Consider the following 20,425-nt stretch of genomic DNA (forward strand, 5'->3'; position numbering starts at 1 on the left):
CATAGATTTACCAATGGAAGTTTTTTTTTGCAAAATGAAATTGCCTAGCCCCCCTGAAAGATGAAATTCCAGGCTCGACAATTTCACCTAAAAAGTTTCCAAATAGACCCCATAGCAAAGGCCAGTTATTTGTTGAGTTGTTGCAAGAATTGTTTAATTATGTGAAGAAAATGTATATGAATAAAATAATGGGAAAACAATTCTGAGAGGTTGCTAAAAATTATTATTTCTGATTTTTTTATTTAATTCTTTAGCAGTAATGTTTTTTATTTCTACATCGACGCTGGACCCAGAGGCAAAGTCAGTTGATTAAATCACGACCATAGTAAAATCAAAAATACTGGAGTCTGCATTAAAAAAACTTTTTTTTTTTTTAAGTTCACATTAAAAAGTAAGATTGAGAAAAAAAATACTAATAATATAAATAGTAGATGTAATAAAAATAATAGTTTAAAATGACCCAAGCCCAAAATACACTTGAAGCCTTGTATGTTCTTGCCACACCCTGGGTTTAAAGAACTCCCTTGATTTATAGGTTACGATCTTGATGACAGGTACACATTTGTCAACTTTGTCCATCAAAAACCTCTCTTTGTTCTCCAATTGTTTGGACTTCACAACTTTTTCTTTAAACGTTCAAGCAAAGTGAGGATGTTCTGTAAAATCACCTGGATCTCATTTTTGATAAGCTCCACAGTTTCAACTGGTGGACACTTTTATTTACTTGGGTGTTTGTGTGGGCTCAAGAATGAATAGCAGAAAGAATAGCTCATAGAAAGACAATGACAACAGATTTTCAGGAATGATTTTTATTGGCCCAATAGTTTAAATAAGGTACCAAATCCACCAATCATTTTAGTGCTTAAAAAAAAGATTTGACCAATGAGAATGAGTGGAATTGTAAGCGTGGCACGGTTGAGCATCAATATTGGTTTAGATAAACCAGGGATGTGAGACTTTGCTGAAATAATAGTCTAAAACTCTTCGGAGGAACATTGAAGCGATGGAAATTCCACCTTTTGGTAACCCCTGGAATTGTAAATTCCAAGGAGCTTTTGAGAACAGCAGAGCATGACTTACTTTAGAGAAATCTTAATTACTGGGTAGACTTTAAAAGGTCTGAATTCAGATAAAATTCTGAACTATCAAGTCGCTGATCAACCGACACAATAAATACATGTAGTTTTATGTAATCTCTGTTAATTTGATTAAGCAGATATGGTTCTTATAAGAACATTGAATTAGTCTTTTCAAATTTCCACTTATGGATTTCTTTGAACATTTGTTAATATTAAGAGATTATAATATTTACACATATACATTATCATAAAGTAAACCAAGAAACGTATAACCTGCACAAACTTTGAGTCCCCCTGCTGAAAACATAATTATAAACGATGCTGCCCATAACACACTAACATAATTTGTGCAAGTAATAGCTTTCTTGGAAAATATAACATGCTTAAAGGCACTGGAAACTATTGGTAATTATTCAAAATAATTGTTAGCATAAACAATTACCTGGGAACGAGCAATTGAGAGCTGTTGGTAGTATGAAGCATTGTGAGAATCTGCTCCTACTGAAGTTTTTGAGAAAGAGGTCATTTTTCACTCAAACAAAGTAATGCAACAAAGGTGTTTTTTCTTTCAATATTCTCTGGCAAATTTTATGACCAATTGGGTCAAAATTGTCACAGGTTTGTTCTTTTATGTTGGGATACACCAAGTGAGAATACTGGGCTTTGACAATTACCAATTGTGTCCAATGCCTTTAAATAAGAACTCTAGAACCACCAATATCTGAGATAAATGAGAAAAACTGCGAGTAATATAACAACAGCGGCTATCTTTGCGTTTCTGGATCTCTGGTTTAGGTATTTTGCATCTTGCTTGTACTTCTTGGACAGAGAGGAAAGATTGCTGGCTTTGTCGTCTAAAACTGGAGAAAAGAAAAGGAAAAAAAAAATAGAAATATTAATTCGTTATTGCAAAAGAGAGGAGCTAGTCTCTTCCATTGCCATGAGGTTTCTTTTCCTACCAAATCCTCTCGATTCTGTGGGAAAAAAAATGCACAGGCATATTACTCAGGTGGGATTCGAACCCGCGACAATTGCGATTCTAGAGCAGATGTCTTCCCAGCTAGACCATCGATATTGCCCAGTGGCTAGAGGCAGTTTGAATCAAAGAGCAAACACCTTTTTCGTTTTTCAATTTTCATTATAAGAGCCTAGAAACCCAAAGACATTTGGAAATCAGCGGATCAGCTCGCCAAAAACTGCAAGCGCCATCCAGGTTGACCAATCATAAATGCAAATTAATGTCACTTTTTATTATTCCGACACAAAAGCACATGTCACATGTTAAACTCGCACCTGAAATAGCTACCCCTCTCTGCATGACATCATCAATATTCTGGACCATAATCCTCTGTACATCCTGTAGCTCTGTGTTAATGTTGCTTATGTTCCGTCTCGCTCTGGTATCTGTGTAGGATTTCTTCAGTTTCTGGATAAAAGTATCTGAATGACAACCAAGAAACATTCTAAATCAATATCATTAGTTAGACATTAAAGCAATGTTTCACAAATTTGTGCATTTTAAAATCCACTGTGTTTTTAAATGATAAACTATGCCACCCTACAATATTAATGTACATCTTGTGATGGTGAATACATCTACACAGTTAACCCTCCTACTGTTTGACTGTTCAACATCATCCACTGTGGTTTCCAGAATATTGAAAAAAGTTACTACATGTATTATCAAATGGTGAGTCTCATATTGGGCAAACTGCATCAGAAAGATACATTAATGACAATAGCTGTTTAAAATCAGGGCTATTAAAACTTTCTGGGGGCAAGCTATATCCAAAGTTTATTAGCCTGGTTGGCTACTTAACAAAAAGCTTAAAGACAGTGGACACTATTGGTAATTGTCAACACCAGTCTTAACAGTTGGTGTATCTCAACATATGCATAAAATAACAAACCTGTGAAAATTTGAGCTCAATCGGTCGTTGCAGTTGCGAGATAATAATGAAAGAAAAAACACCCTTGTCACACGAAGTTGTGTGCTTTCTGATGCTTGATTTCGAGACCTCAAATTCTAAACTTGAGGTCTCGAAATCAAATTCGTGGAAAATTACTTCTTTCTCGAAAACTATGTCACTTCAGGGGGAGCTGTTTCTCACGATGTTTTATACTATCAACCTCTCCCCATTACTCGTAATCGAGAAAGGTTTTATGACAATAATTATTTTGAGTAATTACCAATAGTGTCCACTGCCTTTAAAGCAAGGCCTGGATACTCACCAAACTCGATGAATGAATATGGTCTGGTGACGGTGCTGACCCTTTTACTGTACTGTGTGTAGAATTCTTGATGCAGCTCCTCCAGGTAAGCGAATGCCAATCGCTTAGCGTACTGCTTTTCACATAACACTAAGTACACTACACCAACCTCAATCATATAGCTGTGACACAGAAAATAAGGAAAAAACAAGCACTGTAGTAAATGAGATTAAAGGTGGTTTCAGACAACGTGATGTCATGATGGAATACAATAATTTATAGAAATTCATAGATACCACGAACTGCCACAAACCCCTCCGACCATGATTTCTATTAAAATTAAAATTGTTCTGTAGTCACGCACCTCGTCAAACATGTCTGACCCCCAAGGAGGCTTCTAAACGCAGAGCAAGTTAAACTCTAGTCAATATGTATAGCTCTATGTGTTGTGAGCGCAAAGAGTGAAGCATTTTGGCATGGGATCCAGGGCCTGCTTAAGGGCCCCAGGAAATGTCTACTTCATAGATGCTCTCTGGTGAAATAAAGACCATTTCAGAGTAAGCAAAGATGTGACAGTATTACGGAGGCAATGGAGTTGATTGCCTCCATGCCCCCTGGTCATCGCCTTTGTACTCTTTAAATGGGGGTCCAGTAGAAATTAACGATTTCCTCATAGGTGCCCTTGATCAAGGAAAAAATGCCTTGGTGCCCTTGCCATTTCAAAAACGAAGCATAAAACAAGCCTAATTATACAAACTGTGGCCAGGGGAGGAGCGTTATGTTAGTGCAACTAAATGCAATGTTATTTTGAAAACATTGGCCAAGTCTTTCTGAACTTACTGGAATACCATTGGGTTACTTTCTATACTGCACTTGGAGGGAGACTGTTGGTTGAGCTTCTTGAACAGCATCTTAGCTTGATTTTGGTAATCCATAAAACTCCTGCCAGACTGTAAACACAGGGAGAGAATATTCAAAGACTGTTTACACAAAGTAACGGGACCAAGTATTACAAAGCAGCTGCCCAGGCCAGTAACTTTAGTAAAAACGTTTGGGCATTCTAAAATAATGTAGTACTGCAAAAGCATACCCAGCTGGCAGTGCCTTGGGCCATTTCTACCTCCATGCTTGGGCACTGTACTCTTTCAACAAATGTTTTTTTCAAGGAGTAAAGCGCCCAAATGTCTAGTCTGTGTTCTTCTAATATACAGTGATCCCTGCCTGTTGATTTTGAATACAGGGGCATTTGTACAGACAGTGGCACCAACAAGCACATGAGTGTTCACTTACTTGGACACTACAAATGGCAGATTAAATTATAATTATAAAGTAAAAAGGTGAAACTAGTTCAGTCCATATCACAACTGGTTAATGGGATTTTATACGCAATTTAGTTCAACTCTTGTTCGTTGGTCGGTATTTCAACTTACCTGTTCGTCTTCCTGCATCGAAGCAGCTAGCGGAAGACCATCCGCTAGCCTGGCTATCATCGTTATCAGCACCATGGCGAAATATTTCGGTTGAAAATGTTTTACTTTTCAAGGAATGTGCAATTCTGTGACAGAAACTCACATTAAAAATAATTGCGCATTGAAACTTGAATGAACGACGTGGCTCTAGTAACCTCAGCTTGGTAAACTAACCGTTGGGCAATAATTCCCGTCCTGAGATGAGGGAACCAGTGAATTACATTTCAACTTTGACCTCTGCTACCTGCTTTAAATAAATCAAAGATACTATACATTGATTGCCCGCCCCCTCGCGGCCCTGGCCCGCATATAGGGGGACACCAGCAAATTTCCTTTTAAAAATATTTTTACAGTATCACTTTCAGTATTTATTCCTAATTTTATTCCAGTTTATGTCAGGAGAAAATTGTGTGCGGACAAAGCCAACGTGTGGGTTGATTTGAGGTTTTTGTGGGTTCAAGTTTTTGGCTTCACTCACGGGGGTTGGCTGGAAGTTTCGGTTTGAGAGACGGGAGTCGACTCAAATCCACTGTTATGTCTTCAAGTTCAAGTTTTCAAAGAAAACGAATTCAATGTCATACTAAACTGACAGCTGCGCAAAATGGTTTTGTCAACTTTAACATGATTTCTCTCAATATATTATGATGGCATAGAATTACCAGATATTTTTGTTATTATTATTTTGTTTTTCGGGGAGGGGGGGGGGGGGGGGTGCAGTGACAAATTCAGCGGGGAGGGGAAGGTGGGTATTTTAAAAGGGCCTGGCGGCACACATACTTTTAAAATGATGTCTGAACCATACATGCAATCTTATTGTCATTTACATTGTAGGCTTGTACAGAATGTTAAAAGCAAAATAAAGGTTATAACAAAAATCAAAACGAAATAAGAGTAATCGTTAAATATATATATTTTTATTTTTTTATTTTTTTATTTTTTAGATTTGAATTCAATTTCAATTGTTGAACTGGTCTACCATGGGACAGCAGGGTTGTAAATAATTGCATCCGGGATCGGCCATTTGTTTTTATTGTTATGTAAATACAGGTGCATTCGTCATGCAGCCGTCTGTGTCCCTGTGTGTGTACGTGTCCGACCATGCGTGCCGCATACAATGGCCATCAAATGCACACCTCATTGAACAAGATAGCCGACGACGTATTGGGTTCGCAAAAGCACGTCCCATCCCACGACGTACCACACGGATGTCCGTATGTACGTAGTCTAGTTATACATATCACACACGAAACAACAGCGTGAAAAAGGTAATAAGTTTCTTCAGCGTGAACTTTTGGGTTTTTTATAGTAGAAAATAGAAGCTGACACCGAACTTTAAACAAGTATAAAACTAATGTGTTGAAAACCTAAGATGGGGAAGGAAAAATACGCAGGGGAGGATGCTCCTGATGCCCCTCCGCCCGGCAGAACGGAGTCCAAAAAATTCGGTAAGTTTAACAAAATGCAGTTTATGTTATCACGCTGTGTGTGCGTCCGTAGTGGGAGTTTATACGGGATGTGTGGGTCGTTGGACCGTGAGGTTGTTTGTTATTGCCGCCGTGTAAATACACTTTCAACCCGTTGTCATTCACCAGAACACGGTCGGCTCTTTACCGTAGCGAGGAGTCTACTCTTTGAGTGTTCATTTTGCCATGTATGATTTTTAAATGTAGGGACAAAAGGTAGTAATGAGTAAAAGTTTGCATCTTTTATGGACTGAATTGTTGACTACTTCTCTTGCTTAATACTTGACATAAGGCATGAATGAATGAACAAAATGTTTGCTCACAAAAAGAGGGCTGCGCTCGTTGCTAGTTATTCTGGATTACTAAGAAAGTGAGCAGAACAGGTGACAGAAAGGGAAATTTAATTTTAAACAATCAAGTGAAAAGTTAACTACATCTTTGTAACTCTAAAAAAAAAATCAAGCTTTTCCACTCCTGACACCTTTTTTTTCTTCTTCTTTTTAATTTGTTTGTTTGTAAAATGTCATACCCCTTTAATTTGTTTCCTTTAGCGTATTAGCAGCCCCCACTGTGTACAATCCCAACAAACATTTTGTGTGTGCATTTAGCACTAGCACCAACTAGCATGGTGACGGCCCAAGGATAGTACTGTAGAAAACAATTTGCTTCACAGTCAGTGCTACAGGAAAAAATCCTCTGCTTGCATTTTGCTGTAATATATAATGTTTTCATTTAAAGCCATTGGACCCTTTTGGTACAGAACAAAACAAAAAAGTTCACAGATTTACAAATAATTTACAGGGTTTACAGAAGGTAATGGTGAAAGATTTCTCTGGTAAAACAATATAAATTCTCTAAGCGAGAATTACGGATTTATTTTAAACACATGTCATGACACGGCGAAACGCGCGGAAACAAGAGTGGGTTTTCCTGCTATTTTCTCCCGACTCCGATGACCGATTGAGCCTAAATTTTCACAGGTTTGTTGTTTTATATGTAAGTTGTGATACACAAAGTGTGGGACTTGGACAATAAGTCCTGTTTACCGAAAGTGTATAATGGCTTTAAAATCTGTTGGATTTTGACGCGTAAGGAGATTGCAAAATAAAACACCTCCAGCAGATAATCCCTGCTTGGCAAAGTGCTTGCAAACAAATTTTGCCAAGCAAAAAAAAATTTGTGCACCAGCCACAACATACAAACTTAATGTATTTCGGGCAGGTAACCCATCTCTGCTAAGCAGTAATATTCTGTGCTAAGCAAGTTTTGTGCTTACAGGCATTATGAAATTGGGTCCTAAAAGATTAAAGACATCCTTGGCACATTATGCTTGTAATTTCACCCTTGGGTGACGATAACACGGTTGCTATTTCAGAAGCTAGTTTAGGTGTTGAATATGACAAACGGAGGTCAGTGAAGTGTGGATGGTTGTCTTGATAATTCATCAATATTGTCATGAGTCTCAGATTTAGTTTGTCTGAGAAGTGTTCACTTTCGAGGGGAATCATCAACAAACATGATTGAGTCATTAATATTTATTTGCTACAATGAAGTTATGAAATTTTTAAGAAGAGGTTTGTTTGTTTTGTATCATTTCCGTCTCCAGGTCTTTATTTTCTCTGGACATTTTGTTTCACTGCTTTCCGATTATGATTCAAGGAAATTTGCTTCACTCGTGCATTTAGTTTGTATAAACATGGAGCTTTAGCTCCATGTTATAAAGTATGACACAGGCTTAAGGCTTGCGTTACTTGCTTGGTGTACATTGTGTTGAACAGTTTCGTTGAATGCATCAAGGCTCAATGAACTCATCCAAATACTTAAAAGGTAGTTGTCTAAACAACTAAACAAAAATGGGAAATTTATTGTTTTTCTGTAAGTAAATTTTTAATCTCTAAGTAAGTCTGGTACTTTTTTAATGTCAATATCATCTGAAGGAAAAGTACAAAAAAAAGAGTAATTTATAATAAATAATCACGCTGTGTTCAAAGTCACATAGAATTTATTCATTATTTTTATTTCATTGTGTTTTTTGTAATTTGACCTGCCATTTGAACAACTTCCTTCTAGATTCTATCATTTCAATCTAGAGGAAATCATGCATGGCTTGTAGTTTGTACAAACTTTCGTTTTTTTCTCATGGCTTTGTTGAGGTCAACCACTTAATTTTAATAACATTCTCTACAATTTGCTTGGTATTGTTGGCAGGTGGCCTGACAGCCTTACCCAGCCAGTTTTCATTTGTGGTTTATTACCAGAACTGTATGCTTCGATTTTGATAGGGCAAGGGCACTAAGGCATTTTCTCCTAAGAAAATTCTACCCAACATTTCAAGGGCACCAAGGCAATGACCAGGGGGCAAGCGACAGTGTATAGTTCGCAAACTAATTGTACATGTACTGCACTCAGAATTTGTTAAGATCGATTTCGGCACTGTTTGTTTCTTTCCCCATGAGTGTTTTAGTATAATTTGATATGTTTGCATCCATTCAGTGGTGATGTGATATCCTGTTGATGCCACTTCCCCTGACACTGACAGGAATGACGCATGGCTCATTACATTGTTGTCATGTCAAGAATCTTTTAAAAGTTTAATAGGAGTGGCAGTTTTTGTAGATAATCAATTTTTGTATAGCGCTTTACATCTTAAGGGCGTCTCAAACTGCTTCAAACATTTGTTTTCATTTGTTGTGGTGCATTCATTGTAGTTCCGATTGTTCAACTGGGATGGGGTCTGATGGAGAATGACATCGACAATGAGACCTGGGGTGGATTTCACAAAGGAATAAGACTAGTCTTATCTCGACTAATAACTTAGGACAACCCATACGTTTTTAATATCTCCTAGGACTAGTCCTCAGATAGGACTAGTCCTAACTCTTTGTGAAATCGACCCCTGGGCCCAATTTCATTTTTCTGCTTACCGCCAAATTCTGTGCTTATGATTACCATTCAAGTGCTGAACTTCTGCGCTAGCTATGTAAGCGTAGAATGTCTAAAAGACACCTGAAAAACATGGTGTGGGTTAGGTCTGGGTGGGGAGGGGTCCCTCATACATACTCAACTAAATGTGGAATATATGCACGCGCACCCTAAGCGAAAATCCTTTCATTGGAAACACAACAGAAGAAATTAGGTAATGGATGGGTGGTTATATTATTCTGCCAATAATTGTTTAAATCTTGTGGTATTTCCTAGCATTAGTAAATGCTCCCTACAAGCATAGAGCAAGGACCCAGTAGGTAACAGGAAAAGTTCGGTATCCTGGTTTGCTGCCCACAGTTAGATCTGATTGGATATTTTGTAGTGTTCAGAAACATGATACTAATGTCCTACTGCGTGTAGCAGATGAAATTCCATCATGCCGACATTCCATTTGGGTTGAGCATGGGTTGAGGTATTTCACAGTAAAGCAAAGTACATTTTGACATTAATTAATGCATCAGTTGCTCGTTAAAGGCACTGGACACTAATTAGTAATCCCTCAAAATAATTGTTCTAAAGCATAAAAATCTCTTAACCAAGCAATGGAGAGCTGTTGCTAGTACAAATCATTGTGAGAACTATTCCCTCTGAAGTAGCGTAGTTTTGGGGAGAGAGGTAATTTCTCACTGAAGTGTTAAGACTTCACAGGGCCTGAATCCTTTTTTTTAGGCACAAAAATTTGTGCATCAAGAGTGTTGTTTCTTTCATTATTCTCGTGCAACTTTGATGACCAATTGAGTCCGAAATTTCACAGATTTGTTATTTTGTGCATGTTGGGATACACCAAGTGACAGCACTGGTCTTTGACAATTACCAGTGCTTTTAAAGATCATCATTTGCTTGTTGCTACATTAGCAAAACTTGGTTGGGCTGCTAAACATTTCACTGAGCTAAAATGCAGTACATTTGTTCCCTGCATGATTTCCACTCGTCATTACAAATAACATTACCACTAGTAATTTAATAAATCAGTGGATTGTGGAAGTGAAACCATGGTGAAACCTAGCCAAGGATTCTTCTGTTGTTGTGGAAACAAAGTAAAACCCATAGTTTGTCATGATGATGCTTCAGTGCTCCACTTAATTCTTTTTGTTTGTTTTTTTCCTTCTTATTTTTTCTCTCAAATTGTTTTGTTATTTTTGGGAGGAAGGACTCAAAACTGAAACAAAATCTATTCAAAATATCTGGAGGACGCCGTTAATGCTTTTGTTACATTTTTTACAAAAACATGTCTAATATTCACATTAGTATGTTACTCCTGCACAATTTGTGAAAAAATATCAAACCTGTTTTGAAAGTGTTTGGTTACACTGAAATTTGATATTTTAAACCAATGTTTATGTTTTGTGATTTGTACTTAAAATGTACATGTAATCTGAAAATCAACATATCCAGAAGTGATTTCTCAGTAATCCGTCATGATTATTAGATCTCCATTGTTCATCCATGGCCCTTGTGCTGTCCATTACGTATTGTAATGGAGTGTTCAATTTGGATGGTACAGGTTTGTACATATGCAGGTACACTGTATATTTTACATAACGTACAGTCACGTTGTTTTTGTTTTCTTGAGGTGAACGTGCTAAAAGGTCAAAAATGAAGGACTCCAAATATTGACTTCCTCTTTGCAAACAAGTAGGCCTACCTTTATTTTGGAGGTCAAATTGTTTTGTTCACTTCAAAATACAAAAATGTTCAAACCCTCTATGAATGTAAATAAACAAATTCCTTGTATTGTAATAATTAAATAACAATGTAAGATTTACAATTCAGTTGCATTCTTATTTGCTCTGTCAGGCTTGTAAATGTATGCTTCATTTTTGAAGACAATGGCGCAAACCAAGGTATTTTCACCTTGGTAAAGGGCACCCTATGAGGAAATAGTAAATTTCTACTGAGACGTTTCATGGGCAACAAGACAATGAATGACCAGGGGAATTAAGGCAATCACCTTCATTGTATCTTCGTGTTTTTATGTTTCTTTCATTCTCAGTACATTCTCACATCATTATGAAACATGTTTGTTTCATAATTAAAGCCATTGGACACTTTCGGAACAGAAAAAAAGTTCACAAATTGTGTAAATAACTTACAGGGTTTACAGAAGGTAATGGTGAAAGACTTCTCTTGAAATATTATTCCATGAAATGCTTGAAACAATTATCAATTCTCGATATCAAGAATTATAAAACACATGTCATAAACGCGCGGAAACATGGGTGGGTTTTCCCGTTATTTTCTCCCGACTCCGATGACCGATTGAGCCTAAATTTTCACAGGTTTGTTATTTTTATATATCTAAGTTGTGATACACGAACTGTGGGCATTTGGACAATACTGTTTACCGAAAGTGTCCAATGGCTTTAATGCATTTTTATCACCGACACTAACATTTCCCCAAAGTTTCAACTCATAAAGCATCATTGTTCCGCAATTACTTTAGCGCAAGGTATGTAACATCACCAGATTTAACAAATAAATTGAGTTTTCACAAATTAGATATAGTCAATCTTTGATTTGTTATTTTGTTACATTGAAGTACTGCATATAGCCCTGGCAGAGTGCCAAAAGCGAGTGCGCTGCATGTATTTTGCCTTGCTCCATGCAGAGGCAATTTGCATAAATTATACAAGCATTGCAGCAATAGACCCTTTCCATGAAATATGTAAATTGCACATAGCGCGTGCGCACTAACGTTTTTGTTGGCAAAATGAGGGAAAATCGCGCTGTTTTGTACATGGCTAATGGGTGCGTGACGCACACGCGATTGCGCGTCTGCTTAGGGCACAACTCTACGGTGTTTGCCAACCAACAGGGTCTGTATGCACGCGTGAATGTAATTAGCATATTTCATGGGAAGGGTCCATTTATACAAAGATACAATCATATTAAACAGTCAATTTAGTCATTAATATAACTAATTAGAATTTTAACCAATTAGTATGATAAAAACAATAAATTTTCATGATGAAATATCTCCTGTCTATCATGGTTGGTTACATGTCAAATTATATTGCCAAATAGTCTCTGAAACAATGATTTGAAAAAAAAACAACAGCTGAAATTCAAATGCAGTTGTTTTCCATTTTAAAAGTTTGGTTGCAGTGGCTTAGATATAGCACCTTGTTAAGCTCATGCAGTAGTGTAGCACAATCTGCCAGAAAAACTACTTGGGCTAAAACTTAAAAGATAAGTGTAACCTGGTTTTTGTTAACCTACATTTTGTACACAACACAAGGAAGGTAATCAGCTAAGACCAGTCCCATTGAAGGACCAAGCAATTCTACCAAGGACACTTTTGTCATGGTGGGTTTGTGGCCTGTAGTCTCTCTGCAAACATGAGTCTTATGCCCTGGTCAATCAGGACACCCTTACTTACTGGTGATGTCATTGGTAGTGCAATGGTGCAACAAGCACTTTCAGTTTTGACAATCACAGGGTGTGACACTCACACGGGGTGTGTCCTGGTTGGGAAACCATAACCCAAATTATTGTGACCCTCAATCTATTATGGATAAAGCTCAACTGAGGGTGACAAAAAGAGTCATTCTCTTGTATTGTGCATGTGGTGCATACTCATTGTCGACAAAACAAGTCAATAAAAGTTGTTAAAAAATATATAATACATGTAGCAGCGAAAATGGAGATATCAACAAAGTCTTTGTACTACACACAAAATGTCCCTATTTCTGGTATTGTGATTTTTATATTATTACAAATTAGAAAGCGGGGAAAACTTTCTTCACTAATATGTTGTTTCCCTTTTTTGAATAAAACAACGTGTTGTGATTAGGGCACATCTCAAGTGGGCAAACCTACATGTATGTCGAAAAATGTGTGCTTGCATGAATTATTTTCAGCTTCTGTAGTTTACACTTTAATACAGAGTATGACTGTGTGATTTTACCCTATTGAACCATCCTCTATTATTATATTATTGTAAACGGCATTGCACATTACTACAAAGCCATTGAAAAACTCTGCATGGTTCCAAGCAGCAATGATCTAAGGTCACCACCTTTTGTTTCTAACGCAGATTGGTTGAAGGGCTCTGAAGTTAAAAACACTTAAGCCTATCAAATATTTGTCAAAGGAGTTGTTTTAGTAGCTGTCAGTTTTGAACAAAATTGCAGCTTTTAAAAAGAGACATGTTATTATTCAGATTCAGGCCTGTAGGCCTATGCTTCGTTTTTGAAAGGGCAAGCATATTATTAAAGGGCACCCTATGAGGAAATTTTTGATTTCTACTGGAGCAATTCAAGGGCACCAAGGCAATGACCAAAGGCCATGGGAGCAATTGCCTTTGTTGCCTCTGTGAAGTAACTGTGCAGGTTTTATTTTGATCATGATAGTATAGTCAGCGAAATTGAGGAAATCAACTTGCAGTATTTGGGCAGGTTTTCGTTTGTGGCTTGAGTGTACAAATAGAATATAAATTAATTTTTTTTTTACGGAACGGAAATGGTTGATTAGAAGTTGCTGGTAGTGGTACCAGGTTACGTATGACGTAAAGTAAACATCATTGAACAGTAGTGTTGTGCTTTAAGGTAGGCGGACACGGTTCATCAACAGTGAAATGACTAGTACATGTATTTTAAAAAGTCATTTGCAAGCGTGTAATGCTTTGTTTTTGAAAGGGCAAGGGCACCAAGCCATTTTCTCCTTGGTAAAGGGCACCCTATGAGGAAATTTTAACTGGAACATTTCAAGGGCACCAAGGCAATGAAATGATGTTCTGAGTTATGGCCAGACATCAGTTCACAGTAATCTGACAATGTTGTCCATAAAGATTAAAAGATAACTGCATGCTTACAGTAGTATTTTACTGATAGGCCTGTTCAAACATTATTTATTACCAACAAACAGGTTATGTGCAAATTTACTCTTAACTGTCAGCGGTTATGATGGGTGTAAAACTTCATTAGTCAGTTATTCTGGTAGAAAAGCCAAATAAACAAAAATAACCAGTTGAACGTCCCCTCTCTAGTCCTTTTTTAAAGCTGCAACCTTTTAAAAACAAAGTAAGAATCTGTGTATTTCCCATTAAAACTTACTAGTCTTTAACTTGTCATTATAAAGTAAGTGGTGACTTTAAGCTGAATTGGTGGCCAGTTTGATTTAAAATGCTTGGCGACCACCTTTAAAATAAAATAAAAAGGCCCTCATCCTCCTCTTTTTGGAAAAACCCGGACAATCAGCTGGTAAGTTTGTTTTACTTGGCCTAATGCAGTTTAATGTCAACCTAAGTACCTAGATAAAATACCGTGATATGTGGAATCTTCCCTAACACCTTACCTTCAAAACCATTCTTAATAAATGTTTTCATTGTTTCACCTTTTGTATGTTGCTCATATCTTTGTATTTCTATATTCGCAGGTAAAGGGAAGAAGTATGACCCATCATTCCATGGACCCATTGCAAACAGGTAAACACCTAAAAACTGTTTTTGTTTTGTGTTAAACTTGCTCAGCGTCGCACTTTAAGTTCAGTAAACAGTGTTTGCCCTTAACTATTTTAGTGACAAGTCAGCAGGACAAGTTAACTTGTCATTTCAGTAGTCCATTGGATTCGGCAGTTAGTCAATCTATGAAATAGGGATGCTTTTAAACACTAAACTAGTTTGCCAGACCGCCCACTTCTTTGAGCAAAGGTTTGAGTGATTACATTTGAACTCTGAAATGCATGAACTTTGAAACAAAAGTGGGGGAACATCAAAGCAGACGAATTTTAAACCTTGGCGGCAATTTGTTACACATGGCAAGTGTAACAGAAAACTAGTTGGTGCACCAAGTTGTGTTTACAGTGTTAACATGGAAAGCATTCTAGACCCAAAAGTTCTGAAACAGACAGCTCAAAGATTGACACTTTTTTAACTGGATGCCGTGAATGCCGACTTGCATGATAATCAGCGCTATGAACGTGGGCCCTGCCGTCGATTTCACAAAACTCTTCCTAACTTAAGACTAATCTTAGGACTTAGGACGAGTCCCAACCCTGCACTGTAGCATGCAGACCTTAAGATCAATCCTATCTCGAGATAAGACGAGTCCTAACTCTTTGTGAAATCGACGGCTGACTTGTTATTGTTTTCCATTATGTCTTAATTTCAATGCTCCATTTGTTGTTTGATCGTACTCCACAGGAGCTGCACTGATATCATATGCTGCATTATATTCACAGTCTTTGTCATCGGGATGTTTGTTGTTGGTGGCATCGGTGAGTTTTAAAGGAATTGTTTAGCGACCCCGCCCGATTCCTTTTAACCCTTTAGTCCCTGCACCGCCCGAGTTTGCTGAAATCCAATTTCTCAAGATTCTTGCAGTAAATTACTGGAATCGTAGTTCAAATTTTAAAAGATAGCCATGGCTTAATGTGTATGCACAATTTGTACCCTTTCGGTAATATTTGTATAAAAGTACAAGTTCTCATGGGAACTATAAATCTCGTTAAACTGCTACGGTAATTGTTATGGCAAATATTTGTGTGCACGGATAAAATGAACACAATAGCTTTTCAAGGCTTTTGTCTGGCTCAATGCTCATACTGATTAAATGCGAAGGCGTTAATTTTCGACAATATCATCATAAATGATGAACAGTTTCCTGTTTACTAATGACCGTTTTATTTTTCGTAATGAGCTAAATTATTTCATCGTCATTAGCTTCGACAAGTCAACTGTGAAAGGAGAATTAATAACGATCTATAACAACTAGATATATTAAAAAATCCGTAGACCTACTAATGACTATCGAGTTTTCTTTTGATGTTCCTTTTTTTCTACAAACACAAGCTAGCGAGGTTTCCTCGTACCGCATACAGTGTATCGCTATATGCGGCTGGGCGGTACAGTGGCTAAATGGTTAAGAGGCGGCCTACTTTTTTCTATTTAAAAAAGTAAATAAATAAATACATGTTGGCGATCTGGTCAAGCTGGTTGTCTTCAAAAAGATGTCAGACGCCCACCCCCCCCCCAAAAAAAAGGCCTCCTACCCCTTTCTTGAAAAGCAGGATACTAATTTGTTGTTGTTGTTTTTTGCCTAATGCCTCAAAAAGCAAATTGAATCAGGTTCATTTGTAAGTTTACCCACAATTTTAAAAACACTACCAATGACTTTAAATGAAATTTCAGAGGATATCTTTCATTGCTTATTTTTACATTCATATGTAGGACTAGAATAATCAATGGTTGAAAAAAAAAAAGAGGTATACTTTACCTTTATATAAATTTGTATAAAGTGAAGGGCTAAAACTTGTGTACAAAAACTTTGTGTATAAATGGAAGTTGTGGACTTGTAGGCGTGGGTAATGAACTAAATAACTCTGTGTTGTTTGTGATGGGCTTTGACCGAATCCAAGGTCTTATGCCAATTGTGTGCAGTCAGGCAATAATTATTAACAAACCGATATATGACCCCGTATAGTATTCGCTTTGTGAATCTACCATTCAAAACTTTTTGAGCAGGCGTTAAGAAATGTTGGAATGTTAAATGGTTTCAGATTTGTGATTATGGAAATTATGAATGCTGTCCGCGTCAAAATTAGTCGTATAAAGTGAGTAGCGTCGCATCTCACAAAGTGAGTCGGAGGAAATAGTAGGAGACTTTCCAACACTAGGTGGCAGCAGACATACCGGGTAAATTTCCATTGTTTACGTAGTTCTGAACATGAGCATAATTCTGAGAACAATGGATTTACCTGGTAAGTCTGCTGCCCTCTATCGTCCCAGAAAGTCTCCCATTGCTCTGATGGTGTTCTCAGGGTTCAATTTCTGTAAATTAAAGGGAAGGTATACGTTTGGTTGTAACTCTTATAATTTATGGCAAAACAATCTTTTGGTTAGAAGGCTTCAGTAGCTTTCGATATAACATGATGTCATGATAACATGAACTTATACATGATGTCAGTGTCTGAGATACTGTCTCTATGGTAATAATAATAATAATAATAATAATTAGAGATTTATAAAGCGCACATATCTGCCTAACATGGCACCCAAGGCGTACAAAAAAAAAACCCACTAGAAACAATAATTAGCGAAATAATGACAAGTATGGAAATGACAGTTAATCGCTGGATTCCTTCATGAGGTATGTTTTCAGATGCTTGTGGAACAATTCTGTAGTTTTGCTAGATTTGGTATAGTGCCCTAGCTCCCTGCTGCATGAAGCAGTCTGGTAACAACGGCTTATTTCATTGACTCTTTGTACCAAATTAATGAAATGCATCACCATACTTAGTGATCCCCATTTTTCCTTTGGATGTACATGTATTCTACTGTATGTTCTTCAACAAATAATCGTGTTGTTTAAAACCATTTTTTATTTAAGCTAGATCTGATCTCACACCTTTTTGAAGGTCAATGCTATGTTTGTGATTTATTTTTGTAATCCATGAACAATAACATTTCCATAATGTTTTGTACAATGATATTGGTTTGGGCGTAAACAGAAAATTATTGAATCAATAGCTATTGATTGCAATTAGCTTGCTATTTCATAGCCTTCATAACTGCACTATACACTTTATTTATCCCTTGAGGTTAAAGCCACTGGAAACCTTTGGTAATTGGCAAAGACTGGGTGTTCTCACTTGGCCTATATCAACACATAAAAAAACAAATTTGGTGAAAATTTGAGGTCAATTGGTCATCGAAGTTGTAAGAGAATAATGAAAGAAAAACATCCTTGTTGCACAAATTTGTGTGCTGTCAGATGCCTTAAAAAGGCTTCAGGCCTGAAGTCTTTTAATGTTTGAGTGAGAAAGCTGCCTTTTTCTCAAAAGATGCTACTTCAGGGAGCCATTTCTCATAATGTTTTATACAGCTCTCCATTGCCTCGTTAACAATTAATTTGAGTGATTACCAATAGTGTCCAGTGTCTTAAGTTAACCTTTTGTTTTAAATCTGTTGTGAATTTTACTTAATTTTTTTAAATATTAGGTTGGTATTCTGGGAATCCGTTGACATTGGTCTACGCTACCGACTCGGAGGGAAATGTGTGCGGCCAGTCACCCGGATTTGAGTAAGTCCAGAATGTTATTCAGGAGATCTAAATGTCACAAGCTTGTTTAAAGCCATTGGACCCTTTCGGTACAGAAAAAAAAAAAGTTCACATATTTACAAATAACTTACAGGGTTTACAGAAGGTAGTGGTGAAATACTTCTCTTGAAATATTATTCCATGAAATGCTTTACTTTTTGAGAAAACAGTAAAACAATATCAATTCTCGTTAACGAGAATTACGGATTTATTTTAAACACATGTCATGACACGGCGAAACGCGCGGATACAAGGGTGGGTTTTCCCGTTATTTTCTCCCGACTCCGATGACCGATTAAGCCCAAATTTTCACAGGTTTGTTACTTGATATAGAAGTTGTGATACACGAAGTGTGGGCCTTAGACAAACTGTTTACCGAAAGGGTCCAACGTGTTCCAAAGGAACACGTTGCCTTGGATTGGTCGATTAGAACGATATTTTAAAAGTAGAATATAATGATCCTGACAAGTATCACTCAATGGGTGGTTTTCCTTTTACCTTGTCAACAAACATGGTCGACCATTTATGGGAGTCAAAGTGTTAGTTCGCAAAGTAAAAGGAAAACCACGCAATTTTGAGGCAAATGTGTGTGTGTCATTGTATTCTAATTTTAAAACATCTTTCTAACCATATAACGAACGGTTACAAACGCTTTTCAAAGACCAACTCGACCGATCCAAGGCACGTGTTCCTTTAAATACATGGAGAAATCTGGTCGATTTTCAGCTCATTTTGAGAAGAATAATGGCACTTTTAGATTTCTGCACTTTTCCCAAAATCCATTTTTGTAACCCCCCCCCAAAAAAAAATAAAAATAATAATAATAATAACAATAATAATAAAAACAATAAATATATTTAAATAAAATAAAATTCATAAAACATGAAAAGATAAATGTATAAAATAGGCTTCAAGCTCACAAGCTTTATGCTTTGCGCTCACAGTTCAAGTTTTGTTTTCAACAGCCTATCGCATCCCTGGAATAGGATGTACTTTTCCCTACAGTATTCTGCGTTTATTTCCATAAATTACCCCAAATCTGATGTTGCAGGCCACGTTTCAATCTTGAAGAACAGTTGTTGGGACTCGTTTTAACTGTTGTGTTTATTTATATCGATCATTTTTTGTTTAGAACCAAACCTAATTTGATCTACTTTGATCTGTTGGAATGCTTCTCTACGACGTCAGTACTTGAGCTAGGATGTCCATCACCGAAGGTTTGTCATTTGACATTTAATTGTTATCATAATTATTATTATTTTATTTCACCATAATAATTGAAATATACAGAAATACAAGAAGTGTGGGGATGTCACTTTCTTATTCAAATATAAACTGATAAACCAAAAGAGAATCTGACAGGGCAGATTTTGTAATACCTTTGGGTTGAGCAATAATAAATAAATTTATGGCGAGATTTGCTCCTGTGGTCGTTGGATTAACATGCCTGTGCTAGTGCGGGTGGTCTGTTCCCTTTTTGTCGATATCTTTTTGTTCAACTAAAAATAATGTTAAAAATTTACCCAATCAGTTGATTAGTCCTGAAACACAAACAATCAGACTAAGCCCTGTGTAAATCAATTAAGCCTAAATAAACTTCGCTTGAAATTGTAAAAAAAAAAATTAAAAAAAAAGAATTGTATCTGTACATCATTATTTCCTTTGAAAAATGTTAGATTCTTTTGTCTTGGTTTGTCTTGTTATTATATTTTTGTTACCTTGTTCGTTGTAGGTTAAACTAATTTTTAATTTATTGTTTGTGAAAATTGATTCATGCATTTTGTTTTGCTGTTAATTTGTACCTATATCTACTTTTTAAAATTTCTTATCTTTTCAGTATTTGTTTTGCTTTTAATAATGTTAAGTGTTCTTAACGTCATATGTACAGCGCCTTTGAGCACTTGATTGGATATATGGCGCTTTATAAATGCTGTTATTATTATCTTTATTATTAGGTGTGTGTACAAGACTGCCCATCCATCACGTATGCTCCATACACCCTGGTCTTAGCAGGTGGTTTGTTGCCTGATGTATCCGGCATTCCCGTGGTCGATATACCAGACTCAGAATGGGCCAAGTTTATCTGCTTGAATGGCTTTGACCCAAAGACAGAATACAACAAAGCTGGGGGAACATACGTAAGTAATAATATTCAGTAAGTAAACATTAATAATATTCAG

The 20,425-nt window shown here is 36.7% G+C and overlaps 2 protein-coding genes across 2 annotated transcripts in view; one reads left to right on the forward strand and one right to left on the reverse strand.

Moving 5' to 3' along the window:
- Positions 1 to 40: 40 nt before the first annotated feature.
- Positions 41 to 4,923, reverse strand: LOC117302957 (vesicle-trafficking protein SEC22b-like). The gene is made up of 5 exons (XM_033786956.1): positions 4,721 to 4,923; positions 4,131 to 4,240; positions 3,312 to 3,472; positions 2,373 to 2,519; positions 41 to 1,939 (listed from the first exon to the last, which is right to left on the reverse strand). Exons 1-5 carry the CDS (start codon positions 4,793 to 4,795, stop codon positions 1,785 to 1,787), a joined length of 648 nt encoding a protein of 215 aa, XP_033642847.1. The 5' UTR covers positions 4,796 to 4,923; the 3' UTR covers positions 41 to 1,784.
- Positions 4,924 to 5,925: 1,002 nt separating this feature from the next.
- LOC117303151 (choline transporter-like protein 2) overlaps positions 5,926 to 20,425 on the forward strand; it is a 29,782-nt gene continuing 15,282 nt past the window's right edge. Inside the window, exons 1-6 of the mRNA XM_033787269.1 lie at positions 5,926 to 6,204; positions 14,584 to 14,632; positions 15,350 to 15,423; positions 18,146 to 18,227; positions 19,378 to 19,462; positions 20,201 to 20,383. Coding sequence (XP_033643160.1) covers positions 6,129 to 6,204; positions 14,584 to 14,632; positions 15,350 to 15,423; positions 18,146 to 18,227; positions 19,378 to 19,462; positions 20,201 to 20,383 — 549 coding nt within the window. The 5' untranslated portion in view covers positions 5,926 to 6,128. The remainder of the gene's footprint in view (positions 6,205 to 14,583; positions 14,633 to 15,349; positions 15,424 to 18,145; positions 18,228 to 19,377; positions 19,463 to 20,200; positions 20,384 to 20,425) is intronic.

Source organism: Asterias rubens, chromosome 19, assembly GCF_902459465.1.
Source record: "Asterias rubens chromosome 19, eAstRub1.3, whole genome shotgun sequence".
Taxonomy (NCBI): Eukaryota; Metazoa; Echinodermata; class Asteroidea; order Forcipulatida; family Asteriidae; genus Asterias; species Asterias rubens.